The sequence below is a fragment of the Lepus europaeus genome, chromosome 10, assembly GCF_033115175.1.
Source record: "Lepus europaeus isolate LE1 chromosome 10, mLepTim1.pri, whole genome shotgun sequence".
NCBI lineage: Eukaryota > Metazoa > Chordata > Mammalia > Lagomorpha > Leporidae > Lepus > Lepus europaeus.
This window is the reverse complement of record NC_084836.1, coordinates 41,298,501-41,314,584: the sequence shown is the minus strand read 5'-3', so window position 1 is coordinate 41,314,584 and position 16,084 is coordinate 41,298,501. Positions and strand designations below refer to the sequence as shown.

Genomic DNA, 16,084 nt, shown 5'->3' with positions numbered 1-16,084 from the left:
GCACCCCATGGGAGACCAGGATAAGCACCTGGCTCCTGCCATCAGATGGGCACAGTGCACCAGCCACAGCACGCCAACTGTGGCGGCCATTGGAGGGTGAACCAATGGCAAAAGGAAGACCTTTCTCTGTCTCTCTCACTGTCCACTCTGCCTGTCAAAAAAAAAAAAAAAGCAGCATTTAGAATTCATTTCCTTGTTTATGTTAATTATGTCACACTGGGCTACAGTAACAATGTAATGTAATGATTCAACCAAAGAGAAGTTTATTTTTTGCTCACCTAATAGGCAAGATGGCTCCAGATTGGCAGGTAGAAATGTACTTTGTTGAACCATTAGAGATCCTAACTGCATGAACCTCTGCCATCACTCTGAAGTCACTGTCATAGACATAGAAGAGAAAAAAAAGACGATGGAAATGAGTTTCGAGGTGTGAACATAAAAGTGGTTCACACCACTCTGTTAAAATTCCATTGGCTAAAAGCCGGTGTCAAGACCACATCAAATTAGAAGGCAGTGTATGTAGTTTAGTTGTGTCCAGGAAGAAGAGAATGAGTTTTGATAAACAGCTAGCAGTATGTTCTAGAGTAGAGCTCTCAAAACATGTTCATCTTTTGGTTTCAGTAATATGTAATAATTTGCTCCTTTGTGCCAAATGTCATTCAAATATAGGGAAAAGGGCATTGTATAATGATGATCAAATTCACTGAAATGAGATACAATGCAGTCATTACACAAATAATGCATTATGCAAACCAATAGGTATTTCAAATGAAAAACAAGCGCGATTAAAAGGCTGATTTAGTCTGAGAGTAGGCAAGGCTTCACTAAGTAAGGAGCCTTGAGATAAGGTCCAAGAGATGAGAAAACCTCAGTAACAGGGAGGGGGGCAAGAGAGCAGAGTGTGTGTCAAGCAGAGAGAACAGTTTCCATGCAGGCTCTTAGAGCACAGGCAATAAGGACTATTTGATGATGTAAAGAAGACTTTTACCCTCTAGCTGCAGCACAGAGGAAACTGAATGAGGCCGAGGAGTAAGCAGCAAGTAGAACTTGGGATTACTGTCATCAGTGGTAAGGACTTCGGTCTTCATCTCAAGAGAGATAGCAGACCTACTCAAGGATTTTTAAAATTTATTTGAAAGGTCTCAGTGTGGGGATCTTCCATCTGCTAGTTTACTCTCCAGGTGTCCACAACTACCAACCAGGACTGGGCCAGACAGGATCCAGGAGCCCGGAACTCAATCTGGGTCTTCTACATATAACAGGCACCCAACTACCTGAGCCATCACCTGCTGCCTCCCCAGGCACACATTAGCAGGAAGCTGGCTTACTTCTCAGCCTTTTGGCCAATATCATATATAGCAGGAAGCTGAAATCAGGAGCAGAACTGGTACTTGAACTCGGTACTCCAGTGTCCCAAGCAGCATCTCAACCATCACACTGAGAACTAACCCCATACTTCAGGATTTGTAAGAATTTGTTATTTAAAACATGACTTTCTGTTGATTGTATTGCAGAAGTATATTTTTATCTGATTTTTTACATTTTTTTCTTTTCAACGTTTATTTAATATAAATTTCCAAAGTGCAACTTTTGAATTATAGCAGCTTTTCCTCCCTTAACCTCCCTCCCACCCACAACCATCCCATCTCCCACTCCCTCTCCCATCCCATTCTTCATCATGATTCATTTTCAATTACCTTTATATACAGAAGATCAACTTAGTATAAACTAAGTAAAGATTTCAACAGATTGTACCCACAAAGACACACAAAGTGCAGAGTACTGTGTGAGTAGTTTTACCATCAAGGAGAACAATTAAAACACTATTGAATAATCTAGGTGAGAGATTATTGTATTAGATATAATTGAGCCCATTTGATAAAATGTTTATAAAATTAGAACCCAAATAAATTGACAATCAATGATAATGCCCAATTTTCTGGCTTAAGCAACTACTGGGACACTGGTACCATTTGTTGAAATAGAGTGAAACGAACTTGGGAGAAAGATTATAAACTCAGTTTTTAGCATCTGAGTATAAAATGTGTGTGAAATATTCGATGACAAGGAGGAGGTTAGCAATTTAGACAAGAGACAGACTTGGGAATAACATCTCTATTTTAACTAAAGCTATACACTAGCCTAAGATTAGTTTATGAAGAAAAGAACTGGGCTAGAACAAAGCCTTGGGAAAGGAGACCAAGAAAGAGTAGCCAGAGAGGCAGGAAAACCAAGGAAGAACATGAAGCCAACAAATTCTGTTTAGAGCTCCTGGTAATGAGACTCGGCCATGGCTCAGTAATCTGAATGTCATTTGAAGCCTTCACAGCCACCATTTCAATAATATGACAGAGAGAGAGAAATCAGTGGGACATGGAGAAATGGGGCAGTGATTTTAGCCAATTCCTTTGAGAGATCTGACTGTGAAAAGGAGCAGAGAAACATGGGACTATCTAGAGAAGAAACATGGCACTATCTAGAACAGTTTCTGTCACAAAGGAGGTGCCCAGTGCTATCTGCTGAACAAATGGATACAGAAGAATGTAATTGAAATATCATTTTCCTTATAATAGCAAACACTCATATAACATTTTGTGGGTCAGGAACCCTAGCTCTGTTACATATCCTAGCTTATTGAATTATACCAATTCCATGACTACTATGCCCCCATTTTAGACACGGGGAAGGTGAGGCACCAAAGGATAAGTATCTTGCCCAAGGCTTGGTAGCTAATAAATGGGAGACTTGGGAATTGAACCCGGGTAGTCTGGCTCCAGAGTCCGTGTTGTTAAACATCTACTAAGGAGTCTCCTAAAATATTAACTTTGAAGGAAAGACTCTAAATTTGTCCTTTGTCAGTAATAAAACACTTGTCCCATACTCCCAAAATACCTGTTTATCTGTTTATATTTACTTTTTATGGGTTATGGGAGGAGCAGGCATTGTGGTCCAGTCAGTCAAGCTGCCGCTTAGGACACCCCCATCCCACATCAGAGTGCCAGTTCAAGTCCTGGCTATTCCACTTCCACTACAGCTACATGACAATGTACCAAGGAAGGCAGCAGATGATGGCCCAAGTATCTGCACCCCTGCCACTGAAGTGGGATACTTAGGTGGAATTCCAGGCTCCTGGCTTCAGTCAGACCCAGCCCTCGCTGTTGCAGCCACTTGGGTGGTGAACCAGTGGATGGAAGATCTCTCTCTTTGTCTCCTTCCCTATCATTCTGCCTTTCAAATTAAATAATTTTGAAAAATAAATACAAGCAAGTCGAGTATTTTCTTTCCATACTCTAATGGATTGTCTAAAGAAATCTACCAAGGAGACAACTAAAGGACAAAGGAAGATGATGATCTTCAAGAAAAGACAAGTGAATTATTTATTGGTTATTTCTACTGCTGTGTCACAAAATATCACAAATCTAGAGATTGAAAACACCCATTTATTATCTCTCAGCCAGTAAGAAACGAGAACAACTAAATAGATAACTACAGTAGAGTAGCATCAAGGACATGTATGCCTTCTCAGCCAGAGGGTCTACGAGGCTGTGTCATCCAGACCTGTTTCATAAAGACAAGGAAAATGAAGCCCAGTTGACTGATAGACCACATTTCACTCCTTTCCAACATTACTGAGAGTTCCCCTGACCTTCTTGATATAAACTACCTATTCTCCTTCCTGATTTATATGACCCCTATCACCACTAAACATGCCTTAAATTTTTTATGTTTCTTTTGTTCATGGGGTTTTCATGCTTTATTTACCTCTGTGTCCTAGTTCCTAGAACAGCTTCTGGCACACAGAAGGTGCCCAGTGCTATCTGTTGAATAAATAAATAGTGAACTAATGCCCATTCTTATTTTGATATTAGAATATCTGCTTTTCTGTTTATTATGATAGGAGTTTATTTCTTTATCAAAATATCAGTTAATGATATGAGAATTTTCAAGCCAGATCATAAAGTAGACATTTGTTTTTAACGTATGAATTTAATATTTAAAAGGCTGGAGAATCTGCATGTATTCTTGTGCCTGGAACAATCTTGCCCTATTGCACATTAACTTCATTTCTAATTCTTTACCTTCCCATCTCAGTGGTTCTTCCAGGACACTTACGTCACCTGCCTTTCTCCCCACAATATATACTAGCTCTGATCAAGTGAAGGGAGCTAGAAGACATATCTTAAAATTCTATTTGCATGGCAAGCTCACTTGTTTTAAAAGAACATGTATTTGGGGTGGCTTAAAGGCACTGATAATGATCTTGGGGGGGAGTTAATTCTTCAATTAAAGTCCCCTTTTCCTTAATTCTGTTACTGGACCTTGGAACCTTTCAATCTTCTCCTCCCATAATATTGGTGCTTCCTCTGGAGTATAGTCAGCATATTAACGTAAGTATCCACAAGCCTAGACTAAAGCCTAGATGAGGCTATAACAGAGCGTATTTTTAGGAAATGAATGAATACGAAGTTACTGGATTATATAGTGTCCTCACACAGTGTTCAAGGACGGAACAGCCAGTCTCCTTCACCTGACCAATTTACTACACATTTGTGCACAAGGCCAGATTCAGTCTTTTCAGCATGGATACATGCACAGCACCATTTCATGCTGTGACCATCTGGCCCATTAGATGTAAATACCGATTTGGCAAATACTTTGGGGGTATGAGAGTAGTTGTGGGAATATAATGAATTTGAAAAATATTACCACCCAGAGGATAAAGTTCCACATTCTCCTATTAAAATTTAAAAATATGACACTGTCCTTATAATTAAAGAACATCTTACTATTTTTACAAATGGAAATTATGCAAATTGTCTGGATTTTCATTTTGAGAGACTATTGAGATTCCATTTGTGTATCTGCAACCTCTAAATAGACTCCAAACCTTAGAGGAAAGCCATGTACTCAGAGAATCTTCTGCCAATTGAATACATTAAAAAAAAATCTTATGATTAACATAAATAGAATATGTCATTTTAAAATGTCACATCAAGGACATTAATGTTGCGGCACAGCAATTCCAGCATCCTGTACCAGACTTCCAGTTTGAGTCCAAGCTGCTCCACTTCCAATCCAGCTTCCTGCTAATGTACCTAGGAAAGCAACAGAAGATGGACACAGTACTTGGGCCTCTGTCACCCATGTGAGAGACCCTGATGGAGTTTGGGCTCTTGATTTGGCCTGACTGTTGTGGCCATTTGGGGAAGAAACAAGCAGATCATACACCCGTGTCTTTCTGTCTCTCTCTCACTCGCTCGAGTTCTGCCTTTTTTTTTTTTTTAGATTTTATTTATTTATTTAAAAGTTAGAGTTACACAGAAAGAGAGAGAAGGAGAGGCAGAGAGAGAGAGAGAGGTCTTCCATCCACTGGTTCACTCCCCAATTGGCCGCAACGGCCGGAGCTGCGCAGATTCGAAGCCTAGAGCCAGGAGCTTCTTCCAGGTCTCCCACGCAGGTACAGGGGCCCAAGGACTTGAGCCAACCTCTGCTGCTTTCCTGGGCCATAGCAGAGAGCTGGATTGGAAGTGGAGCAGCCGGGACTCAAACCGGCGCCCATATGGGATGCCAGCACTGCAGGTGGCAGCTTTACCTGCTACACCAAGGCGCTGGCCTCAAGTTCTGTCTTTCAAAAGATTATTTTTTTTAAAGAGAAAGCTATAAAATGTCACATCATTCAGTCAGTTCCAGTACCTTTATGAAACACATTCAGAAGTACATTGTTTCTAACAAATGTATGAACCTAGTTCCATTTGCAAAAGCCACTAAAGTGAACCTTTTCTTTTAACACACACAAAAAATGGATGGTGCTATATAAGAAATCAAATAAATATTCATTTTGAATCAAGCTTTTTATTTATCCATTGACAATGACCTCTGTTCTAATAGCTATCATGCTTTGCAAAGAAGCAAAGACATGGCTGTAATTGTCTATTAAATCATTAATTTGTGTCTACTCTATTTACTGGATGCTTTTAAAAAATGGAATTATCAAGCTGCTCAGAACAAAGGTGCTTCTTATTGTCAGCTCCATATTCTAACAGAGCAGGTTAATTTCTCTGAATCTCACAGTTGGAACTTTCTAACTCTAACTGACAGTTTCCACCGAGTGATCAAGGCAATTGACTAAAATAAATTATACATAAAGCTGAAATTCCTAATAGTAATAAGGCCCCTTCATGAGATAATCACACCAGCAAAAGCACTCATCTGTCAGCTGCAACTCTACAGGGTTTTGAAATTATCTTATAAAAACTACACCTCCAGAAATGTTCTCATTTCTAGATTCATGACAGGGCTAATATGGCGAGGTCCACAGTATGAGACACAAAGCAGGAGCTCCAAGTGAATTAGTTGGCTTGTTGATTAAACTGGAGACACTATTGGTAGAGCACCAAGATCATTCTGTTTACAAAGCACAGGATTGGTGAGCTTCTCAGTTCAATACAGTCAACCAATAATTCTTCAGGAGCTCCCTTGTGTGTGCCTGTAGCTAGGCACAGCAAAGTAGCATCAAGTACAATCCCTGCTCTTCTGGACTATAGGGTGAGTTAAACCCACATGTATTGGAGAAAAAAAAAACAAACAAACTCTGGGCACCATAGTGTTGGCTATAAAGCAGCTAGAATAAATCCATGTTGGCTAGAATTGTAAGGACATGCTTTATAAACAATATAGAACGTAGACTAATTCTTACAGTTTTGGACTGATTAGGCAGAAGGCAATGAAGGTATTGTAGAGTGGCTCCTTCACTGAAAACATCTGGTGATGGGAAGGAGCAGAGCTCACAGAGCTAGGGGTTGCTGTGGAAAACACCCCTATCTGCATCACCTTTATGACTATGGCATTTATTGTCCTGGACATCAAGAGTGATGATGGGTGCAGCTGGTTATGCATCCCTTATCTGAGTGCTAATTCAAGTCCCGGCTGCTCTGCTTTCAATCCAGCTTCCTGCTAATGAGTTGAGGAAAGCAGTGCAAGATGGCTCAGGTTCCTGGCTCCTGGCTTTGGCGAGGCCCAAATCTGGGTATTGTGGCCATTTGGGGAATGAATCAGTAGCTCAAAGACCACTCTGTCTGTCTCTGTCTCTCTCTTTCTTTGCCTTTCAAATTAAATATTTAAGAGAAAAAAATGGTGATTATGTGTGACAGCTCATAACTAAGTTCACCCTTCTGAGCATCGCCCTCAGCTGAGGAAACCCTGACCTATCAAGCTGGAACAGCCCACATCGAGTGCCTGGGGAACTCAGAATTGCAAAATCTCATCTTTGTGGCCCAATTCAGAAGACCTCTGAAGAGCTATCCCAGTTCCAGAGTTCCCCGTAGGATCAGCAAAGGCCTTTGATGTGACAACATCACAGCCAATGGCTCTGCCTGTGCAGTCCTGCTTCTCCCACTTCCCAGTAGGTGCTGACCCAGAAAATACAACCCAGTAAGCCTACTTGCAAATCTCTATCTAGTCTGCTTCCCCAAGAGAACCCGAATTCTGAGAATACAGGCCTGAGCATATTCAATTGTAGGAAATCTGTAGTATCAATTCAACAGGCACATATGGACCGCTATGCTCAGTGCCAAGCACGATGCTAATACTAGGAGCTTAGCAGTAAGAGATTTAAGTCGCTTCTCTCATAGATCCTGTACTCTGGCACAGAAGACCTAAACAAACATAGTACAGTGTCAAGGATGACAGGTGCTGGGGTGAGAAAGCAGCAGGTTAAATAGCGTAGTGTTTAGGACTGAATTAGACTCCTTAAGATTGGGCAGTCATTGAGAAACTCTAAAGAGGTGACATAGGAACAGAAAGCAGACGGAACTATTGAAACAACCCTGGTGTTATCTGAAGGAAAGAATATTTCACAAGACATGCAAAGGCCCTGAGGTAGAAGTGCCTCGGCCTGTTTTGGGACCAGAACTTGAGATCAAAATAGTATTAGGAAAGGAGGGAGGAGATCAGGTAAGACCTTCTAGTATAAGAAATATATATGTCATTGTAAATGACATGGGAAGATATTGAAGGGCTCTGAGCAGGATTGGTCCAGGACTAAACTTCCATTTTAAAAAGATTATTCCAATTTTTATATGAAGAAAAAACTAGAAGCAGTTAGAAGATGTGAGGAGGCTACTACAGAAGTCTAGGTCAGGAATAAAGGTGGCTGGGACTTAAGGTTACCACTGGCCATGGTTGCCCTGGAACTGGAGGGTTTCCCAGGACACAGGGTGTTTAGGGCTCAAACCAGTATACTCTTGAACACATCGGGGTGATGGATCACTGTACAAGTGTGGCCCTAACCAACGAAGGGTGTGATCAGATTTAAAATATATTCTGAGGATTGGGGAGGTAGTAGAGCAGGAGTAAAAAGGTCTGGAGAGTTGGGGCAGCGGCCCTGCGTCTCCTTGACGGTCAGTAGGAGAGGGCTGCACCGTGCAGACATTAGCTTGGCATGGTAATCCTGCACTGGACTTTGGAGAGACTGTAGCTACAGAGGTCTCTCAGACTGTTCCAGAAGTGGTAGAAGTGATTAGTGCTGAGCGCCCACAGAAGGCGCTCATGGCCAAAGTGGAAGCAGAGGTGACAGAGGGAGCTGTGATGGCTGTGACTGAGGTCATGACATAGGGCAAGGAAGCGTGGAGACCGGGGTAGCGGCATCAGAAATCACACAGAAGCCAAGTCCTGGTGCAAGTGGACGTGTTAAAATAGGGAATGCAGTGATGGCGAAAGCAAATGAAGTTAGATGTGAAGTCTAATCTAAGGAACACTTACCAAGAAGAAAAAAAAATATCAGCAATTCTGGGTTAAATTAAGAGAAAAACTGAGACATCAGAGAAGTTGCCTCATGGAAACAGTATCTGTGACCCTGTTAGAAAGGTATGTTGGCAAAAAGAACAGTCAGAGGGAACAGCTGGTATTGAGTATCAGTTTAGCTGAAGATGTAATTAACTTAAAGTTTGACTAAAACACTATCCAAGCGGGTGATCAGTTGCAGCATTAGTTTTTGTCATTCCAGATGGCAGTTTGGTAGTTTAAAAAAAAAAAATCACGATTTACAGTCAAAAGAGCTTGTTTCAGTTTCTTCTGGAGACGCGTTTATCACTTTCTAGAACCTCTGAGTCTCAACATCTGTGTCTGTAAAATGGACTTAACAGCATCTACTTCCTTAGACTGCTGTGGGAAAAACTAGACTCAATTGTCAAGGAACACTAAGGACCTGAAATACAGATTTTGTTATTTTCTTTTATCTGTCTAAATTTTCCAAGAACCCCTTTTCTTCCCCATCACAATAACCCCAGCAAAGAGAACTTTATTAAATTCAGGAAATCTTGGTTTCTGGAACTTTAGAGGATAAATAGAACATCTAATAGTAAATGTTCACATCTGGCTACCCAACCATTTTTCTTCCAAACTGACATGTAAAAACCATTAAATAAAGGTTGGATGTAAAGCTGTCTGCCTAATACTATCAGGCCAATCCTATTCTTTTATGTATGTGGCAAGACATACTTCACCAAGGACAAGACAGTATTTGTTTCCAACAATTCATACTGATCTGAGTCCCTAAATCTAGGCTTTAAGTATAGGTAACACTGCCTACCATGCAAGTGACAGGCCTAAGTCTGTTTCAGCTGTTACAGAGTGGAGCACATCGCCAGAAGATAACACTGAGGTCCAGAGCCGCACCACGCAGAGTCCCAATCCTGCAGGTGCCCTCACGGCCTCCTGTAATACACATTCGAGCTCTTATTCCTTCACATGAACTTCAAGTTCCCACATCATCCAGAACATGAAAAGCACACTGCAGTCATATTTGCAGATGCCTGAAATTAAACAAGGGTTCAAACCATCCTGTAATAGAATAAAGTTGTCCAACTCTCAAACTTTTACCTTTTGAAAACTATTAAATCAGATATCTGAAACATTGGAAAAACCATCTCCTTATGTTTCAGACAACTACAGCTCAGTTTTTTAATAACATGACAAAGGCTCATATGAACTGGCTATTTTCCTTGCCTTTTCTGAAAACAGGAAATGTGAACAGTCTTCTCGATGGCATAGAGGACACAAATTCCAGAAAAGAAAAAAAAAAAAGTGACTAGCTTTCAGACAGCTTGTAGATCCAGGAATAATCTCATTTTTAAATTTTGAAAAGCAACTTTAATTAATTAATCTAAAACCATATACAGAGGCACTTCAAAAAGTGTGTGGAAAAACAAAAATATAAATTTTGGTGCAGAAAATTTTTAAATCTATGCATCCCAGCAGTATCCAAAAGGTTCATGGAAAATGTTATGAAAAAACTGCACAGATTTCAAAAATTCTGCACCAAATTTATCTTTTAAATCCATTTTCCATGAATTTTTTGAAGTTCCCTTGCATTTAATTTGGCACACCAATTATGGTAATTTTATAAGCAAATGTAAAAGTCTCAAAATTAATGAATTAAATGTAGCTCTATAAACAGTGTTAAATTAAGCACTTTTCTATATTTCTCTTTCTCCCCAAGTCTCCTTTTTCTCCTTTCCAACACTCATTCTTCCCCATCTTTTTTTAAAAAAAAAAATTTTTATTCATTTATTTGAAGGTCAGAGTTAAACAGAGAGAGGAGAGGCAGAGAGAGAGAGAGGTCTTCCATCCGATGGTTCACTCCCTAACTGGCTGCAATGGCTGGAGCTGTGCCAATCCGAAGCCAGGAGCTTCTTCTGGGTCACCCACGTGGGTGCTGGGGCCCCAGGACTAGGGCCATCTTCCACTGCTTCCCCAGGCCATAGCAGAGAGCTGGATCAAAAGAGGAGCAGCCAGGACTCGAACCGGTGCCCATATGGGATGTTGGCACTTCAGGCCAGGGCGTTAACCTGCTGCACCACAGAGCGCCGGCCCCATCCTATCATTTTTAAGTTTCGAGGAATTTCAGATTTTCAAGCTATATAAATGCTTTCATCTGAAGCTAAATAATATTTAAAATTGTTTTAAAAATTCCTTATATGTCATAATATTGAAGAGCTAAATGACACTGGAAGAAAATAAATTGTGACATTTATTTAAAACAATGGAGATGATCCTTTAATTAATCACACAATTTGTTATGGCCCATAAAGGGATGTGTTACTGAAGAAAGCATAGTCATTTCTGAGAGGCCTGATGAGAATGGTTACAGTAATCTGATCTGGCAACACACAGAGCTCCCCAAGGAGGCGACCATGTAGAAGGGATAGAATCCTGCAGAAAGAACCGTCCTAATGAGCACATTCAACAGCAATCTTGTTCATTTCCATTCCTCATCTCATACAGTTCAGTGAATTGTCCATATTTTGCATTCATTTCTGTGATTTCGACTCCCATTCTGTTTTCAGAGACTGTGAAGAGTAATTTATTCCACCAGACTCCCCTGATGTGCAAATTAATTCCTGGGGGCGAGAAGGCCCATCAGGGGAATTTGGCACATTAGATAATAGGAAGTTACTTCTATACTAATGGAAGGGAGCTATGACCTAGTTCTTTCAAAATAGGGATATTATCTAAAGTTTCCATTCATTCACGTTTTGAAAATGTGTGGAAAGTGGCAATTTCGGTCAAGATCCTGTCTTCAAGGAGTTCACAACCATGTGGATGAAGTAAGATATGGACACAAAAAGACAAAAACAAAGTTCTTAGTAATATGATACGGGGGACTGAGAAATTGAAAAATTAAGCACATGAAGTGTTGTTTCCAATAGAGGCATTGCTTAAACACAGAAAGTGTAAGACGTGCCTTCTCTTCCTCTCTCTGAATATATTACATATATTACTTCTTATCTGTAGAAAAATCATACCCTTTTTTTGTTTGGAAAGATGACTATAATGAGCATCCCCCAGAAAAAAGAATTACTTAATTACATTTTCTTACCCTGTTAAATGATATCTAGGCAGTTATTTCTACACTGGAGACTCTGGTTTGTTTAGCACACATGGCAAGTTATTTTTTTTTTTTTTTTTGACAGGCAGAGTGGACAGTGAGAGAGAGAGAGACAGAGAGAAAGGTCTTCCTTTGCCGTTGGTTCACCCTCTAATGGCCGCCGCGGTAGCGGGCTGCGGCCGGCGCACCGCGCTGTTCCGATGGCAGGAGCCAGGTGCTTCTCCTGGTCTCCCATGGGGTGCAGAGCCCAAACACTTGGGCCATCCTCCACTGCACTCCCTGGCCACAGCAGAGAGCTGGCCTGGAAGAGGGGCAACCGGGACAGGATCGGTGCCCCGACCGGGACTAGAACCCGGTGTGCCGGCGCCGCAAGGCGGAGGATTAGCCTGTTGAGCCGCGGCGCCGGCCGCACACATGGCAAGTTATAGATGAGGCCACATACACTCATGGTAAGAGAATAACATGGGAGGTCCTTGGGATACCTCATTCCTACGGTAAGTCTATCTGCAGGAGTCTGACCCAAGCATTGCCTTCATTAGAATCAGAATTCACGTGGAGGTTGGGGGGACAGGTAAGAACCACTAAGAAATGAACCCTGATTTGCCACATAGCCAACTCTCTGTGTCAGAAAGCAATCGAGAGCCTGCAGTATTTGAGAGCCCAACATACTCTTCTCTCAGGCACACATGTTTATAAATATGAACACAGATTCGACTTGGTGAATGAGAACATGATTCTTAATTAGTAAAGCTAGAAAATAAGACATTTAAGAGAACTGACATGAGTCCTTTTTAAAATAACTCAACGTTCTATCTGTCACCATCATCATTTTTGCATCACTTGTTCAAAAATGCTCAATTTGGGGATTGCTGAATGTTTTGGGGGCTTAAAATATGGTTCCAGTGAGCAAACATGAGAAGCTACGAGATCCTCTGCATGGTTACTATGTGTTTGGTTTTCTAGCCTGCTGCTCAGTCTTAAATTTCTCAGGGTAAGGAAAAATAAAGCTAGGCCTCACTTGTAATGAGTCAAAATATAAAATATTATACTTTGCTGTATTTCAGCTACTAGGAATTATCAATTTCACCTCAATAAATAGAATTTAATGAAATGCAAATGGAAATCCTTTCCCCTAAAGCCCTAAACACAGTATTAGATATGATACCATTCAAATGTAACACAAAAAATTAAGTGGGTTGATTCTACTAAGGAAGTGTTAGTCTCTTTTCTTAGTAATTTAATATAGCTATGAAATTTTTCCAAGAGTGAAAATGCTCTAAAAAAGTCATCTTTGCCTCATTTCCTGCACCACTGAATTATATATTTTGATGAATGTTGAAATATAAATGGCTTTTTAAAAAAATGTAATAGATGGTATTTAAAAAAAACTTCTCACACTTGGGTGGAGTGGCGTTTGGCACAGCAGTTGGCACACTGCTTTTGATGCAGAGTGCTTGGTTCAATCCTACTTTCCCTGCTTCTGACCCAGCTGTCTTCTACTATGCACCCGGAGAGGCAGTAGGTGATGGCTCAGGTGCTTGGGTCTGCCATCAGCACCGGAGACCTGGTTGAGTTCTGGGCTCCTGGCTTTGACCTGGCCCAGCCCTGGCTATTGCAGGTATTTGGAGAGCAAACCAGCAGATGAAAATCAATCGATCTCTCTTCCTCTCTCCCTTTCAGATAAAATTAAAATTTTTAAAAAATTTTAAAACTGTTATTGTTCTTGAAGATCCCTGAGTCAATGAAAGACTACTGGGTAAATGCCAGTAGATCTCAAAGTTCTCAAATTCCAGTTGCCACAATCCTCCTCTTGAAGAATTTACAGTGGGTGCTTGCACGCTGTATTTACCTTTATTTCAAAGGTTGCTAATATGCTTTTACTCATTTTCATAGCAAGAGAAACTGGGTGATATCTGCTTCTCCCTTCGCTATGTACCGACTGCTGGAAAACTGACTGTTGTCATCCTCGAGGCCAAGAACCTGAAGAAGATGGATGTGGGTGGCTTATCGGGTGAGTCTGTGGAGTTTGATTTTTTAAAATGCTGCTTCATTGTGGATACTGAATGCATAGCACCCATGCTGAGACTCCCCACTTCTTAATTGATCACAGCCCTCTTTCCTATGGAGCCAGAAAGCAGTCTCGGAATTCATCCCAACACAGGGCACTGCAGGAAGCCACTCTCAATTTAGTGGAATTGGCATAGAAGATGAAGTCTATTTTCTTCGTAGCCAAAGTATCCGTTGTTGTTTCCATGGCTTTGAAAGCCGAAAAGGTTTACTTCTCTTCTGAAGTCAATGCTTATGACAGATTATACTTTTGTTGACCCATAATACACACACACACACAAAAAAAAAACCTGAGACTTACTAGGTATTTGATAACCTAACACAGTCCTTGTATCCTTATATCCTTATATTGATATATTTCCATTATTACCTTAATTACCTTAAAGTACATTTTATTGAAGACCACATTTTAAATGCATTTGAGTAACAACAACTGTTTGTGGGTGACTCCCCATGATAATACATTTAATTCCACAGTTTATGTTGGGGATGGGAGACTTCTGGATCCAAAATTCTATACAACTCACCTATAGTTAAAATATGGTGAGTGAAGCATATTCTTCCCCAAAAGCAAAGTCAACTCAAGAACTTGTCACTTCCTTTTTCCTTTTCTGCATGACTAAATCAATTACATTTTTAATTTCCCAGTAAATCATTAAAGTATTAGGAATTTCCTTGATATGCCACAAGGACATCAAAAATAGACTCCAGTTGTCATGGTAGCTGTGGAATTAATAACTGACATGGCTGGTTATTCACTGATTTTGCCAATAAAAGATTGCAAACTTTAAAAGGTCACACTATTGCAGCATGGTGATTTTATAGTCTAAAGCGTAACATTTAAAAACTGCTGCAGCTAAGTTTTACCGACCCACTAGTTTGTCAACCAAATTCTTCTCACTCCTAAGTTTGTTTTTCTTTATAAATAAGTCACCTAGGGAACCCACACGAATTGCTTCATGTCATCAAGACCCTGTTTTACAACTTATGGATTTGGGGGCCTCATAGCCTAAGAGAGAAAATTTGAAGCAATGAGTACAATTTCTTCTAAAAGTAAAGAATATTTAACATGCTTCTGTTTGGAAAACATGAAGAGAAATTCAGCTGTAATTACAGTTCATTTCCAGATTACTGCTTAGTATTCTGGGACAACTTCAGACATGTTTGACCTTCTGCTGTCCTTTGATTCAATAGCCAACTACAATTACATGTCCCTGTATATCATCTGTCACATGATCCATTCCAAATTTGCACGCCAAACATCTCTCACCCATGTGCAGTACGCTCACTCCTTCTAATGCATCTTTTATCCTTCAGCATAAAACCAATAAAGCTTCAGTGTTCTCCCTGTGTTCTGGCTTCTTCCAAGGTCCTAGAAATCAGTTCCCATGGTCATTGATAGATTAATGTCATTAATAACATTCTGCTGTCTCCTTCCACTCTGACTTCTCCACCATCCACCATTCATCCTTTTGTCTTATGGCTTCAAAGAGACTGCAGGTATTTTCAGAATTTGGCTAAGGGAAGATCAGTTTCTCAGGCTATATTTATGTAGCTTACAATCATATCCATGTAGAGTTAATTGTATCACTGTTAGTTATCCCAATAACAGAAAGGCATCTGGAGTGACTCCTGAAACCCACTGCACCGACTAACCTGGCACTGTGACCTGAAAGATTAGAGCCAGAGGTTATATCTAATATTTATAATTTTCTATGTTTCTAAAGAAATCCAGAAAAATGATATTAGCTACGGGGCCCAAACAACCTGGTTTCATTCCTACATTTGATTTACCTGAACCGATTAAATATCTTTAAAATATAACAAAGTATATATATGTAAAAAGCCCTAATTTTAAGGACTCCTTGCTACCTGTAGAATTAAATTCTAATCAGTCTAATCACTCAGGTCTATATTTTATAGATACTTTCAGATTATGTCATACTGTATTTTTTTTCAAAAATGTTTTATTTGTTTGAAAGAAAGAGTGACAAAGAGAAAAAGAGTAGACAGAGACTTCAGTCCTCTGACTCACTCGCTCCCCCAAATGCCGGTAACAGCTAGAGTTGGACCAGGCCAAGCCAGTAGCCTAGAACTCTGTTGTGGTCTCCCACGTGGATAGAAGGTACT

General features: G+C 40.3%; 1 protein-coding gene across 2 annotated transcripts in view; it reads left to right on the top strand.

Annotated features, from left to right (window-relative positions):
• SYT1 (synaptotagmin 1) overlaps positions 1 to 16,084 on the top strand; it is a 232,570-nt gene that overhangs the window by 113,769 nt on the left and 102,717 nt on the right. For both annotated transcript variants that reach the window (XM_062202061.1, XM_062202060.1), the window contains exon 6: positions 13,781 to 13,898. In XM_062202061.1, coding sequence (XP_062058045.1) covers positions 13,781 to 13,898 — 118 coding nt within the window. The remainder of the gene's footprint in view (positions 1 to 13,780; positions 13,899 to 16,084) is intronic.